At 45.6% G+C, this 14,081-nt stretch overlaps 7 protein-coding genes across 7 annotated transcripts; 4 read left to right on the top strand and 3 right to left on the bottom strand.

The window, feature by feature from the left end:
* Positions 1–33: 33 nt before the first annotated feature.
* On the top strand, positions 34–828 carry JR316_0004801 (putative RNA-binding protein C22E12.02; the record flags this gene model as incomplete). Its single annotated transcript, XM_047890565.1, has 4 exons — positions 34–349; positions 399–523; positions 577–643; positions 695–828. 4 exons carry the CDS (start codon positions 34–36, stop codon positions 826–828), a joined length of 642 nt encoding a protein of 213 aa, XP_047750326.1.
* Positions 829–1,117: 289 nt separating this feature from the next.
* On the top strand, positions 1,118–2,347 carry JR316_0004800 (Verprolin; the record flags this gene model as incomplete). The annotated part of the gene is made up of 3 exons (XM_047890564.1): positions 1,118–1,355; positions 1,421–2,149; positions 2,208–2,347. 3 exons carry the CDS (start codon positions 1,118–1,120, stop codon positions 2,345–2,347), a joined length of 1,107 nt encoding a protein of 368 aa, XP_047750325.1.
* Positions 2,348–2,585: 238 nt separating this feature from the next.
* On the top strand, positions 2,586–4,364 carry JR316_0004799 (Protein disulfide-isomerase; the record flags this gene model as incomplete). The annotated part of the gene is made up of 6 exons (XM_047890563.1): positions 2,586–2,737; positions 2,787–2,924; positions 2,982–3,065; positions 3,117–3,908; positions 3,963–4,043; positions 4,100–4,364. The coding sequence occupies 6 exons, from the start codon at positions 2,586–2,588 to the stop codon at positions 4,362–4,364; spliced, it is 1,512 nt and encodes a 503-aa protein (XP_047750324.1).
* A 190-nt stretch (positions 4,365–4,554) lies between these two features.
* Positions 4,555–7,267, bottom strand: JR316_0004798 (Gamma-tubulin complex component 3; the record flags this gene model as incomplete). Its single annotated transcript, XM_047890562.1, has 12 exons — positions 4,555–4,782; positions 4,830–4,895; positions 4,946–5,008; positions 5,059–5,291; positions 5,345–5,685; positions 5,737–5,920; positions 5,971–6,067; positions 6,117–6,416; positions 6,471–6,565; positions 6,619–6,958; positions 7,009–7,139; positions 7,195–7,267. The coding sequence occupies 12 exons, from the start codon at positions 7,265–7,267 to the stop codon at positions 4,555–4,557; spliced, it is 2,151 nt and encodes a 716-aa protein (XP_047750323.1).
* Positions 7,268–8,824: 1,557 nt separating this feature from the next.
* Positions 8,825–9,663, bottom strand: JR316_0004797 (Translationally-controlled tumor protein-like protein; the record flags this gene model as incomplete). The annotated part of the gene is made up of 7 exons (XM_047890561.1): positions 8,825–8,871; positions 8,932–8,947; positions 9,009–9,062; positions 9,114–9,236; positions 9,296–9,426; positions 9,477–9,550; positions 9,605–9,663. The coding sequence occupies 7 exons, from the start codon at positions 9,661–9,663 to the stop codon at positions 8,825–8,827; spliced, it is 504 nt and encodes a 167-aa protein (XP_047750322.1).
* A 163-nt stretch (positions 9,664–9,826) lies between these two features.
* Positions 9,827–11,604, top strand: JR316_0004796 (U3 small nucleolar RNA-associated protein 15; the record flags this gene model as incomplete). The annotated part of the gene is made up of 5 exons (XM_047890560.1): positions 9,827–10,141; positions 10,195–10,800; positions 10,861–11,154; positions 11,212–11,392; positions 11,441–11,604. The coding sequence occupies 5 exons, from the start codon at positions 9,827–9,829 to the stop codon at positions 11,602–11,604; spliced, it is 1,560 nt and encodes a 519-aa protein (XP_047750321.1).
* Positions 11,605–11,630: 26 nt separating this feature from the next.
* On the bottom strand, positions 11,631–14,046 carry JR316_0004795 (Beta-catenin-like protein 1; the record flags this gene model as incomplete). Its single annotated transcript, XM_047890559.1, has 11 exons — positions 11,631–11,810; positions 11,865–12,005; positions 12,053–12,289; positions 12,345–12,480; positions 12,532–12,680; positions 12,731–12,954; positions 13,007–13,100; positions 13,150–13,414; positions 13,471–13,577; positions 13,635–13,964; positions 14,023–14,046. 11 exons carry the CDS (start codon positions 14,044–14,046, stop codon positions 11,631–11,633), a joined length of 1,887 nt encoding a protein of 628 aa, XP_047750320.1.
* Between the last annotated feature and the right edge of the window lie 35 nt (positions 14,047–14,081).

The following is a 14,081-nucleotide window of genomic DNA, read 5'->3' as shown; positions in this document are numbered from 1 at the left end:
GCTTGACTGTAGTGCAGCTTACGACTTACAGACATGGATCCATACAACAATTATCCGAAGCCATATGGGCAACAATACTCGTACGACGACAATCCTTACTACAAGCCTTATCAAGGACCATCTTACCCCATTCCGTCCTCGTCATCGCACACCGCGCCTGTACCAGCCAATGCTTACGAATACGATGTCGGTATCCTTGCTCAGCAAAGTGTCTATGTCCCTGGAGCTATGATAGACAAGCGAGGAGGGGCAGGGGGTAAACTGGCAAAGGGTGGTAAGAGGGTTACAGTTTTGCGCAAGGGCGGAGGGAAAACGTGGGAGGATCAAACACTGCTGGAATGGAGCCCATGTGCGTTTACCTTTGACTATGAAAGATTGTTGGCTAATGATTTTTGTAGCCTGGTTTCGACTATTTGTTGGTGATCTTAGTAACGATGTGTCAGACGATGTGCTTGCCAACGCCTTTAACAAATACACATCCTTCCAGAAAGCTCGAGTCATTCGGGATCGGTTGAGCCAAAAGGTGAGACCACGTTGGTTGTAGATGTGATGCATGCTCTGAACTTTGACGCACAGGCAAAATATGGATTTGTGGCATTTTCGGACCCAGAGGATTTCCTGAAGGCCTGGAAGGAAATGGATGGTAAGGACTGTCTATTTGCATGTGCCTCTGGAGGCTGACAGATAGTGGTAGGTAAATATGTTGGCAACCGACCGATCAAGCTAAAGAAGGCGGACGATGCTGCGATTCGGCCGGTTGAGATTGGCCACCGCAAAGCGAAGAAACTGGAGCAAGACTTGAAGAAGAACCGCCATAAGCCATACTGACCTTTGAAATGTGTATGTATACATGGCTACCTCGTGGCATGACACTGCTGACGCCGCTTGTGTAAATAATACTGTAATTGCCTGATAATGTGACTGATTTTTGCACTATGAACTTTGTAAATGATGCACAAACTCATTTGGGCGACAAATAAACTCTGAATTTGAATGTGTGTCACCATTGGAATATGATGAGAAGCGCAGTGTCACGTTTGAGCAACTATAATTGGTAGCGATATTGTGTGCCGCGACTGGACTCAACCATTCCACAGCACTTGTCTTTGCTTGCGCCATGGCATCGAGCGAGCTCCTAAAGCAAATCCAGTCGGGAAAGAAACTGAAGAAGGCAGAGACGAATGATCGCAGCGCGCCTGTGCTGGATGCGCCGAAAGGGCGTGCTGGAGGGCCAGCGAGCACAGGGATGAGTGCGAGTGCGCCATCGCTGCCATCGAGCGGAGGGCCACCTCAGCTGGCTGGTCTGTTTGCTGGAGGGATGCCGAAACTGAAGCCGGCAGGGCAGAACAACCTTGGTTGGTGCAACTGAGTACTGTGTATCTGAGATAGATGACTGACTGACTCTTGTATCCTATACCAGCGAAACCGCCCACCATCCCTGCGCCCGCTAAGAGACCGACGCCTGCTACACCAGCCAGACCTGCCCCTCCGTCTGCCCGACCCGCTGCCGCTCCTCCCGCCCCACCTGCCCGCCCCGCACCCAGTCTCCCCGGCACTGCTGCCCCTCCAGCCCCGCCTGCCCGCCCCGCCCCCGGCCTCCCTCCGCCGAAACCCCTCGCCCAGCCCCCACCACGGCCTGCCCCTGCACCCGCCCTTCCTTCATCCCCCTCCCCCTCAGCTCCTCCGGCCCCTCGCCGCCCGCCCCCGCCAGTCCGCGGCCCAAGTCCGCCACCACCGCCTCCATCCCGCCCCTCTCCGGCGATCCCTCCCCGGAACCAGTCTCCTGCGGGTCCTGCCTTGCCTCCCCGCAGTCCCGCAGCAGCTGCCGCCCGTGCACCCCCGCCGCCGCCGCCCCGCCCGGCCTCACATGCCGCGCCCCCCTCCCCCGCGCGGATTGCCCCGCCGCCGCCTGCTCGCAAACCGCCAGGGACGGCCCCTCCTCCTCCTGCTCGGGTGCGCGCGGTGTCTGACGCAGAACGCGTCTCCCAGCGGTCTCCCACCCCGGAGCGCGCTGTCCCTGCTCGTCTTTCAACTCCTCAGCCGCCTCCCCCTCCAAGGGCAAGCGTCGTAGCAGCAGCATCGCCCGCACGCAAGGCGCCAAGCTCCACGTCAGCCAATGGCGGCAGACCTCCTCCACCTCAGCGCAAAAGTAAGTGTCATGTCATTTGTGACTAGCCATGTCATTTACATTTCGTTCTCTACACAAGTACCGTCACCGCCACCTAACGCGGGAATCCACACGTTTCCAGTGACCGACTTTCCGCCCCCTAGGGAGTTTAGAGCGACACCAAAGGTCTACACTAGTGGCAGCCAGCAGGGAAGCACCTTTGATCTAGCAAATTTGTAGCAGTCGAGAGTCGCCACGTATTATATTACTATACGGGATGGAACCACTATTAGACAGATATCAATAATTGATTGCGGTGATACTCCGAAACGGTTGCTTGTCGGTTTACATAAAGCGTTTTAACCAGTGGCGGATGTCAGGTGGTTTGCTCGTTACGAAAGTGACACGTCAGTTCCTCGACACGTTATAAGGCCAGCGCTTTTCTCTGCTAAATTATATTGTCCCTCCTTTCTGCAAAATGCGTTACTCAACGCCAGCCTCTCTTCTGGCCTTTGCTGCATTCGTTCTTGCCAACGAGGCCGCCTCTGATGTTATCAGCCTTACCGCTGCCAACTTTGAGTCCACAGTCGAGGCTGAGCCTCTTCTCCTAGTCGAGTTCTTTGCGCCATGGTATGTTTACTTATCCCTTTGTTCTCAGTCAGACCGTAATTGTTTCTAGGTGTGGCCATTGCAAAGCTTTGGCTCCTCATTACGAGGAGGCTGCTACCGCTCTCAAAGAGAAGAACATCAAGCTTGCCAAGGTTGACTGTGTCGACGAAGCCGACCTCTGTCAGTCAAAAGGAATCCAAGGATACCCGTAAGTGTTCTTCCTTTCATAGTGTTGGAGGAAGGACCTCTCATCTCTTCGTTGCAGTACCCTCAAAGTCTACCGAAAAGGCGAGGCCACTGATTACACCGGCCCGCGCAAAACAGATGGTATCATCAGCTACATGATCAAGTAAGCTCAATGTATACCTTCATCGACTCCTTCAGCTTACCGGTGATTTAGACAATCTCTCCCTGCTGTTTCTGAAGTCACCGCCGAGAATCACGAAGAGTTCACAAAATCTGACAAAATTGTTGCCATCGCTTACCTCGCCACTTCCACTGACGCCCCTGCTGCTGAATTCAGCGCAACTGCTAACTCTCATCGTGATGACTACCTCTTCGGTTTGACGACCGATAAGGCTGCCATTGAGGCTGCCGGTGTCACTCCCCCCACTGTTGTTGTATACCGCTCCTTCGACGAGCCAAAATCGGAATACCCTTACCCTATTTCTTCCCTTACCAAAAAAGATCTCGAGGAGTGGGTGAAGGAGCTCGCTATCCCTATTCTTGACGAAGTCAATGGCGAAAACTATGCCATTTACGCTGGCAGCCCCAAGCCCCTGGCCTATCTGTTTATTGACCCCAGTCTCGACGACAAGGAGGACCATATCGCCGCACTCAAGCCTGTCGCTGCCAAATACAAGTCCAAGATGAACTTTGTTTGGATCGATGCTGTCAAGTTCGGTGACCATGCTAAAGCTCTCAACCTCGCTGAAGCCAAGTGGCCCGCATTCGTTATCCAAGACTTGGTCAAGCAGCTCAAGTACCCCTTCGACCAGTCGAAAGATGTCTCCGCCGACGGTGCTGCTGACTGGGTTGAGCAATATCTCGATGGAAAGCTCCAACCTCAACTTAAGAGCCAGCCTATTCCTGAGACCCAGGACGAACCTGTTTTCACACTGGTCGGGAAGAACTTTGAGGAGACTGTTTTCGACGACAGCAAGGACGTCTTTGTCGAATTTTATGCTTCATGGTCTGTCATGATCATATACCATATTTCTCTCTGTTGCTGACGTTGCTATCGTAGGTGTGGTCACTGCAAACGCCTCAAGCCCATCTGGGACAACCTGGGCGAGAAATACGCTGCCATCAAGGACCGTCTTGTCATGTACGTTCTTATCATACTTTCAACACTCGCAGTTGAGGTTCTGATGTTTTTATTAGTGCCAAGATGGAAGCTCAAGAAAATGATCTACCGCCCTCTATCCCTTTCCGCATCTCTGGATTCCCCACTCTCAAGTTCAAACCCGCCGGTTCTCGTGACTTCATCGATTATGAGGGTGACCGCTCTTTTGAGAGTTTGGTTTCATTCGTTGAAGAGCACGCTAAGAATTCCCTTGACCTTCCCGTAGCTGAGGAATCCGCTCAAGTTCCTTTGGAAGCCGGAAATGTTACGGGTGGCGAAACTGCCTCTCATGACGAGCTCTAGTCCTATTTACATGTATATTCGAAATAATTATGAAAGACAAAGTTTCAATCGATCTCAATAAGTGCAAGTGTGTCGCAAGAATGAATCGCAGGGTTCACCGAGAGCGCATCCCTTGTTATTGTAATATATATATGTATATCTTTAGATGACAGGCAAGGCAGGGATGAGAATGTGGAGACACATGGGCGCATTATGTATTGGCCTTCAATTGTGCAGATTGTTGGTCTTTCTTTAATCGGTAATAGTCGGAAAAGGAGAGACGGATGGCGAGGAAACGGCAATCTAGGTCGGGGTGTATTTGGAGCTGCTGGACTAAAGTTTGAACTCTTTCAGAGAATCCAGAACCGTAATCTTTTATACGGTTTATTATTCCCGATGGGTCCGAAACTCGATCTTCATTGTTCCCCGTGTAAACGCCCTGTCAAGACTTAATAACAAGAGCAATGAACGACTTGTAAAACTCACGCGCTCTTCATCCAATCGTTGATCTCTGCGAGCGGATTCTGATAAGCAATAGTTGTAAAAATTGTCCTGTCCAATGATTAACAACGATTTTTGTGAATGCTGGACTAAACTATTACCGTAGCCTCTCGGAACTGTAAAATAAACGCGAATATTTCTATCAATTGGCGCAAAAGCATATCCTGCAACTGTGTGAGGCGTTAAATTGTAAATGGATATAGGCTTTCCTTACCTCCTTGCCAGGTTTCGGATGCCATAGAAGTATTTTTTTCGTTGTCCGATCAAGGTAGTTCCGATGAGCGTCAATCAAGGCGTCGAGATCCCCTTGTTTCTTGTTTAAAAAGTCAATGAGAACCTTCCACGAACATTCAATGACTTCAAGACGACAATAGGCCTCTAGCTGTCTGATAAAATGAATCATCTCAGTCATGACAATTCGAATTTTATGCCAATCGAATGCCAAATCTGGAAGAGAATTTATGAGAGCATGAAATAGGTCAGGAAGATAAGAAACTAACCAGGCAAACGGACAAAGAATTTTGCACCTCCTGTTATTCTCATCCAGCCTCTGTCAAGTGCCTTTTCTATTCTTTTCATTTGCCATAGGTGCTTAAACAGTTTAAGGTATTTCTCCATCGCCTCTTGGTCTAATACTGTGTCGATTGGTGGACTGACTTTGTACTCCAGGGTAAAAACATCCCACCCTATTTCCCCATGAGAATACTCGAGCATCCGAGCGTCTAATCGTCGCAGCACATCCACTGGATCTTGTTGGGCATTGGAAGAGCGGATAGCCGTTTCCAAATTCGCTGTCAAATTGTGTCTGTAAAGCGCATTGGCAGGGCGAGCCAGACTTGGGCTTCTCCAAGTTGATCATCATGCAAACCATAAAAATGACAACGGGGCCTACCCGAGAGTTTCCATCAATTGATCTGCAAAATCGCCATGTCCAAGAAGCAAATAGCTCTTCAAAGCCGAGAGATGTTCTAATAGTTTGAATTTTTCGATGAATACTTCAAACAAGCGATGGCTAGCCATCTGGTACGCAGTATCAATCGATCTCTCGAGACCATTGATGTCACCGTACTGCAAAGCTGTATGATCCTCAGTATCGGTTCTAAGATATCCAAATTTTGTTGCTCACTGTCGCCAGTATTGCTCATTTTTTCTCGTGTAACTACCCAATCACTGTCCAAGCAGCTGTATCGAATAAAATTCAAACTTTTTCCAGTTGAAAAAATCTAAGAACTGCGTGAGTGTTTGAATGTATATCATGCAAATGAAGCCAACTTTTCTTCCAAAAGGTTCTCCAACAAACGATGGGAGCATGTCCTTTCGGAACCGATATTTCGTTTCCCAAAGTTTTTGGCCGCTCTCCCTTACACCAGATAGATCGTCGTTGTCTGCATTAAGCCCCCCAAAAACGTTGTCATTCGGGAACTGACTTATTCCGCCCAACAATGAAGACGGGTGAACATAAGGTATGTGCCCAAGGCTAGAATCTGCGCTAACAAAAAATTCTTCAAACGGGTCATACAACTCTCCAGAAAATAGCCATTTATGCAATGTAGCGAAGAAGGGTCGAGACACCTGCAAGTATGGTATAAGTCAGAGATTCCAGTGACACTTAGCCAAACATCTAACCTCTTCAAGGAGCTCATCGGTAAACTTCCTAACAAAGGGGTCCCCATTTTCAGTGTAGCTATGAATCAGATTAACCAAGGCGCCTCCATGAGCCCCTAAAGTGTTAACGCGTTGAGTTCAATATTCACTATAGAAAGAAAAACTTCACCTCGAGCCCCTTCAACGCATACACTCATCATTCTCATTCTAAGTCGCCATTCGTTCACCCAGACATCAAGCCTTCGTAGTGAAAGGCCAGTCTCCAAATTTTCTGCCGTTTCCTGGGCTTTCTGACCCTCTTTGTGGAATGAGGAGAGCTGAGTTTCCAACACCGCTATCAAACGGTAATATTCAGTGAGTTGGGCTTGCATATAGTGACAAAGGCTTTGCTCAATCATGCCAACGCCGGAAGTTCGTTCCCGCTCCTGTATGAATCTTTCAACCCGGCTGTATAGATAGCCAAGTTCAGCAAGTCGATGTATGAGTGCTTGTGTTGGTGGTGCTATGTTCTGTAATTGGGTTCAGGAGAGTAAGAACTTTCCCATAAAAAAAGACTCACGGAGTCTGACGAAAAGACCAGAGTCTTTTCGTCATCCTTCGATGAGGCAAAGCGCACATATTTTCCCGAAATTCCTTGCATTAAAAATAACGTATCTCTAACCAGCAAATGCTCGCTTAAGAATGATATCCCTGTCAAAAAAAAAATTATTGAGATGAACACTTGTAAAGGCATGTATGGAATCACCTCTCTGTATGCGGAATTCGCGAAGACGCGAGGCAGTGGAATACATCGTTTCTTCACGATGTAGAGCAGGCATAGTTGGTCCTGGTTGTGGTTGGCACTTTACTGAAGGTATATGATTCAACAAGGTTGTTTGGCCATGAATCGTATAAGATTGACGATGGTTCATAGATGACAACGTATATAGAAACAGGATTACTTCCTGTTTCCTCGAAATCACTGGCTTCATGAATCTTGTCAACCAATAACATTGTGACATTCAATGCAAACGCACTTGGTCTAACAAACGCAATGCCAGATTCGTAAACCGTGATGCGCTCGAACCGTCGTCTGACAGCTGAAGAACTATTGCCGCTAGGTTAGCGGGGAGCTTAAAACCCTTTGTCTGCCTCCATGATGACTACGTACGTCTTCTTTTCACCAAATCTGTCAATTGATTAAAACTGGTGTCGCTTTTATGACCTATATGACTGCCATATGATCGTAGGATATTAAATCATATAAGAATTAAATCAATACCTTCTCAGTATGTCTTGACAATGAGCAATCATATCATTCTTGAGCCGGTCGTTGGTTCGAGCCGTAGGCACATATGCATGCACCAATGGATCAAGCAAAATGGAATTAGACGACATGAAAAGTTGGGATCGAGTCTAGTTAACCTTAGTGTCTTTGCAAAAAGCTTTGATCAAGCTCAAGGCAGAGAACGAGGTTCAAGAATGTACTCCAGAAGGAATACTGTTTCTACCAGTGCTACTACAATAGGTTTCCTGTCTCCAAAGTCATAAGTGGCAAGTGTGCCGATCAGGTGATTCGGAACGTGTTTCGCGTCGCGCGACTTGTTCAAGATGAGCCTAGTCTCAGAAGTTGGATGCATACATTACTGCGAATAACATACGATTAATACTTGAATGAGATAACATGACATAACGTTTTAAACCTTTACGCTACAGTGAAGCTCGATCGAAGACCATTTTATTGATAAGTTGTCTATTGTATTACTATCGCTCTGTAGCGCGCGTTGGCAATGATCGACTTTTGCTCACCCATACTTATTAATAAAGTAGTCTGGAATCAATCGATCATTGTCAGTGGGCAATATATGTGCACTACAAATCAATAGCAGTACAATAAACTTGGTATTATATGAAGATACAACTAATAACTATTTGATAACCCTTGAAAATACCGAGTGTCTTTGGTCAATGGTAGCACCAAACAAGGATCATATCAGGGATTTGTGGAAATTCAGATATTAACAATATAAACACTATCAATCGTTGGAAACAGTCGGCAGGCATCATTAAAAAATAATGGGATTCACTGATTATTTATTTGTGTGAGGAGGCAGGTGATTCGCCAGATTCTGATTCTGCCGCAGAAATGGAATTTTTGATGTTCTTTCAGGGTAACAGATACATGGCTTTTTTGGGCTTGTTATCGTGGAAGTAACCACATATATGTTTGAGTGAAGACATGGTAGTTGGGATGTGTTACTATACGATTGGACATTGCCGTATTTCTCGAACTTCGCTCTCTTTAGTTCAAATTTAGAGTCCCCGAGGTTAAATTAAATAAAACAGGAATGATTGTTGTCCTAGAGGCAGGTGCTACACCAAATAAAAGTGAAGATTTACAATTTGATTGTCTTGGTGCCGTGCTTCCAGAAAGTGAAATATGCTGGAAAAAAGCAAAGCAAATTTAGGGTATGGTTAATGATTTTTTTAGAAGAGCACATACGCGTGACACCATCCTCCTGAAATAGGCATTATACCACGTCAGTGGACAGGCTTAAAGAGAGATAAAACTGAACATACGCGGTAGTTCAGCAAGGCCACCATGCCATCGGGATTCATAGTTTCACTGGTATACTAATAACGCTATGAGAACGACGAAACTTGGGAAAGAAATGTGCTGCTAACAAATTCGTAATTTTTGAAGTTAGCTATGATCTTCTTAGCATAAGCTTGAGCGCCTTTCTCGAACTCCTCGACTTGAGCTGGTTCATGTTCAGCCAGATGTTCTTTGATTGCCTTCATGTATCCCTAATGACCTAAATCAACAGAGCCCGGTGGTTTACAATCTCTGGTGTAGTTATAGATACCTTAAGATAGACAAGATAGGATTTCTTGTCGAAGCTTGTCGGCTGGAGTCTGAAGGAGTGGACAACGTTGTTGACTTGAACAGCTCCCTCCTCAAGCGCTTCTTCGGCTTCCTCAGCAGAGGGGTTGGCACCTATAGCTATTTGTTAGAGACGATCTAAACTCAGTGCGGCAAATTCATACCAATATCAACATTAGTGCTCCCAAGAGTGACCATCGCGCAGTCTACCTCATAGACGATGCCATCGACTTCCTGTCTGGAGAAAGGTGATAAGTTAGATGCGTGAATGTGTATAGTGATAAGGACGAACAAAGGGAAGGCATCAGAGAAAAGTTCGTCGGAGGTGATAACGTCGGTGTACAACAACATGATGGTAGATGGAAGAAAATTTTTCGTTCGAAGAAAAGTGGTGGAGAGGACCATATAAACATCGATCAGATCTTATCTTCCAGTAAATTACGTAAACTACAGTAATTTGCAGTCACGTCTTTTCTGACTTAACGGGGATTTGTTGGAAGAAAATATTTGAGTTATGGACTACCAATCCCTCGTCGTAAAAACTCATAATCGCCCTTCTACTTCCAAACACACAGCCGAGTCCAGATATTGGAGGCAATTTAAGCATCCCGTCTTCGTAAAAGAATATGCCCCAATCACATCTGTCCACTTTTCTCCCTCAAAACCGCACAGGTACGCTGTGACTGCCGCCACCCGAGTGCAAATATATGCACCCCGCACCCAAAAGCTCACGAAAACAATATCACGATTCAAGGACGTCGCTCGAAGCGGATGTATTCGAGGAGACGGCAAACTCGTAGTAGCTGGTGACGATAGCGGGTTGATACAGGTACCTAACAATGAAGAGTATCCTCAATGGGGCCTAACCAAGTTTTTGTTTAGATTTTTGATATTAATTCTCGAGCCATTCTTCGCACACTGGATTCTCATAAGCAACCCGTTCACGTTACCAAATTTTCTTCACTGTCACCAACTCATGTTCTGTCTTGTTCTGACGATACAACTGTCAAGTTATGGGATGTACCCTCGCAAACTGCAGTCACGACGTTCACGGAGCATACAGATTATGTTCGTGCTGGACAAATTTCGACTGCAAACCACAATATCATTCTTACCGGTTCCTATGATGGGACAGTCAGATTATTCGACGCACGCTCAGGCCTATCCGAAATGGTTATGGCTACCGGTGATCGACAAGAACACTCAGATATAGCTCCTGTTGAACAGGTTTTGATGTTTCCCTCAGGCACCGTTGCGTTATCGACATCTGGTCCAATTCTTCGAGTCTGGGACATTGTTGCGGGAGGTCGATGTACACGAGCGTTGTCAAATCATCAGAAAACTGTTACTGCTCTTACTTTTAATGCCAATAGTGATCGCCTTCTTACTGGAAGCTTGGATCAAATGGTCAAAGTTTACGATGTCTCCACATATAAGGTTGTTCACACAATGCGATATCCGTCGCCCGTACTTTGTTTGGCTATCTCGGTAAGAGTTACAGATACTAATGCCCACCTTTGCGAAGCTGATGCTGGTCATCTTAATTAGCCGGATGACACTCATATACTGGGAGGAATGTCGGACGGCACTCTATCCATTCGAAGGCGAGACCCCAAAGCAAGTGAAATCGTCCAAAGTGACCAGACCCGCCTTGATGCTCCAGCTCTTCTCCATGATATCAATATCGGACACGGTTTGCAACACCAAAAATTGCCCATTAAACCGCTTATGGATTCTTCGGAACTGCGAGTTCAAAGTCAAAGCACAAGAAAATTGAAAGAGTACGACAAGTTGCTCAAGAGCTTCAAATATTCTGCTGCCCTAGATTCAGTGCTTAAAAAGGTTTCTATTTTCTTTGATAATTCTTCCGCAAAGAATAACATTAATCCATATATACAGAACGTGCCACCCACTGTGACATTTTCACTGATCCAAGAGCTAATCCACCGTGATGGACTCCGAATAGCTCTTGCTGGACGCGACGATGTTTTGCTTGAACCTATTCTTCGTTTACTTTCGAAATATATTTCTGACCCTCGATTTGGAGAATTAGCAGCTGATGTCACTGGCCTAGTGATTGGTGTGTACATATTCTCTAAAAATCAGTATCATATTGAATATTGTTTAGACATGTATACATCTGTCATTGGTCAGGCACCTCTTATCGATGCCCTCTTTCTACGGTTACGTAAAAAGGTTGCAGCGGAACTTCGCTTTCAGGAAGAAATTGTGCGAGCAAAAGGTGCTTTAACAATGATTCTGTCATCTGCCATTACACCAGCCGCTAGATAAAAGTGCGCGGATCGTATCGCTAGTTTCTACTGATCGCTATGTAGAGCAGATATTAGCCCTTGTAAAATCTCCTTTCTTGATACCGAGCCCTCTGTCTGATTGACTTCATCATCATCCATGTGGTCTTCATATATTTCTAGTGTCTGTAAAATATTTTTCAGAGATTGATTGTTACGATCCAGCATTCGCAGAGCATGTGTTCGAATCTATCATAAAACGGTGAAAACGATGCGCTGAAATCTCTAAAAAGAAGCACATACTCCATCATCTTCCACAATCAGCCACGCCAGTATATAATCAATCGTTTGCAGAGAGAACAGGCCGCCTTCAAGACGTCGAACATAAAAATCATCTTCAAGGTCAGGTGATATGCTATTTCCCACTGTGTCTTCCAATACACCCTGTAATGCTCGTAAGAGATGTCCTTAGTGTATAGCAGTTGACGCACTTGTTTTTCTTTTTCAAGTTCTGCATCAGTAACCAGCAGGCGTTTTCTTGCGCCTTCCCGGAGTTCAAGCAATTTCTCAACTTTTTCATAATTGCCTTCTACGAACTTAGCCATGACTCGAATACGGCTAGCAGAATCGGAAGGAAGATTTGTCAATAAAGACGATATAATCCCAAGGATGTGTCCGGTATCCTCCGATGCAGTAACATCTCCAGCTGCTTTCTGACGTTTGACGGTCTGTCGAGAGATCAGAATATTGGATAGAGCCAGATAAGTAAGTAGACGGCCAAACCTTGCCCATGAATGCTGTAAATAACGTTTTTAGGCCGAGAATTTCCACAAAGGTCTCACATAGTGGTGTCCCCGACGTGCCCGATAGAGCATAGTCCAGCACTTTAATGGATCTTGATTTCGATTCTTTTTTCTCTCTGTTGTTAGTGGTGAGAAGCTTACATAAAAGCAGCTAAAAGAAGTCATACTTCATCATTAGAAGCATCAAATCGGGGCCTTCGGCTTCAAGAAACATTTTCTTGATAACATCTTCAGCAAGGGAGGAGCACAGAGCGTCGAAAAGATTTTCCATAAATTCAGTTTCTTCTGCATCCACAGGATCTCGCCGCCGAAATTGCTTATGATCATAGTCAAATTAAAGGATTCTCTTAAAAACTGTAATCGTACCGAGAGGACTTTAAGAATAATTTCAACGCCGTTATAATCTCCCAGCCGGGTTTGATTGTCAGACCTGTCTTGCAGCAATATCGAAATAAGTTCTGCAGCGTAGCCACGATTTTCATCATGTTTCTTCGCTTGGATACGGTCAAGGAGCCAAGGGAGTACTTTGGTTTTGGACACCAAGTTAGATGACAGAGAGGGGTTAAAACCAATCATGTTCTCAAATATCCCTATGGTTAATTGTTAGGAGTTTCGAGGAATATATAGAAAGCAATACTGTACCGAGGACATGGAAAACACCCTGCCTATCAGCTTCTTCGGTTTCATTTAGCCGTGATAAATTATCAACAAGTAATTCCAATGTTGAATTTTGAACCTGTTAACTATTTAGCAATTATCCATGAAGTAGCTAACAGCGGCCTTACCAATCCTTCAATTAAGATCTTCAAAGCCTCTTGTGATGCTTCATATTCATCGTCTTCGTAGTCGACTTCCGCATCCTCGTCAGTGAGTTCGTATATTAGGTCAACGACATCAATCACTATATCCACATTCTCATGGGTAAGCAGACCTGTTATAAGTGCAAGAGTTCCGGATCGCACGAGTTCCGGATAAGCCAAAATTGGGGACTGAGAAAGTGGTAGTAAAGCCTTAATGGCACTATCAAGGTCCGCCTCCGAATCAATAAATCTGAGAATATATAAAACATCAGGTAAGTAGCACAGTTAAGGACCGTGGTCACAGACTTAGAAGGGTCATCCGGATATTTTGAACGCTGGTCTTGGTTTTTGTTGACAGCACGTTCAAAGGCAAGCAACAATTTCCGAATTTGAGTAATGGAAATATCTTGTATCTTTGGTAGATTAGTTTCAGATGGTGCAAAATGACGACTAGGTCAAGGTGTACTTACATCTTCCCCTATCTCATTGTCCTCTGCCTTGTCGAATATGTTGAGAATCTCCTTCTGCTCTGATGTCAAACCACCTCCAAAAAAGCGGCCTTCATCATCCTCTTCAGCGAAATAATCAGCATCTCCCCCAGGGGCAAATCCATTTTCATCATCTTCTTCATCTTCCACAGTAGCTTTCCTGGAAGATGACCTGTCGTCATGACCGCTAGTAGAGAGAGGCGAAGTTATGGGGGTAGATGAAGGAGCCCCCATTTTCATTTTTTTAAGCATTTCTGGAGTAGGATTATCGGGAAGTTTTCGTTTAATTCCTCCTGTAGGAATTTTAGGAACCTGGGCATTAGAAGGTATAAGGCATAAATACAAGTTTATAAAGAGATAGGTGTCATACCTTGAATAGTTGGTCGATATCCATGTTGATGATTATTGGATAACAAACAATTGAAGTTG

This window comes from Psilocybe cubensis, chromosome 4, assembly GCF_017499595.1.
Source record: "Psilocybe cubensis strain MGC-MH-2018 chromosome 4, whole genome shotgun sequence".
Classification (NCBI taxonomy): domain Eukaryota; kingdom Fungi; phylum Basidiomycota; class Agaricomycetes; order Agaricales; family Agrocybaceae; genus Psilocybe; species Psilocybe cubensis.
This window is presented reverse-complemented; position numbering and strand designations above follow the sequence as displayed.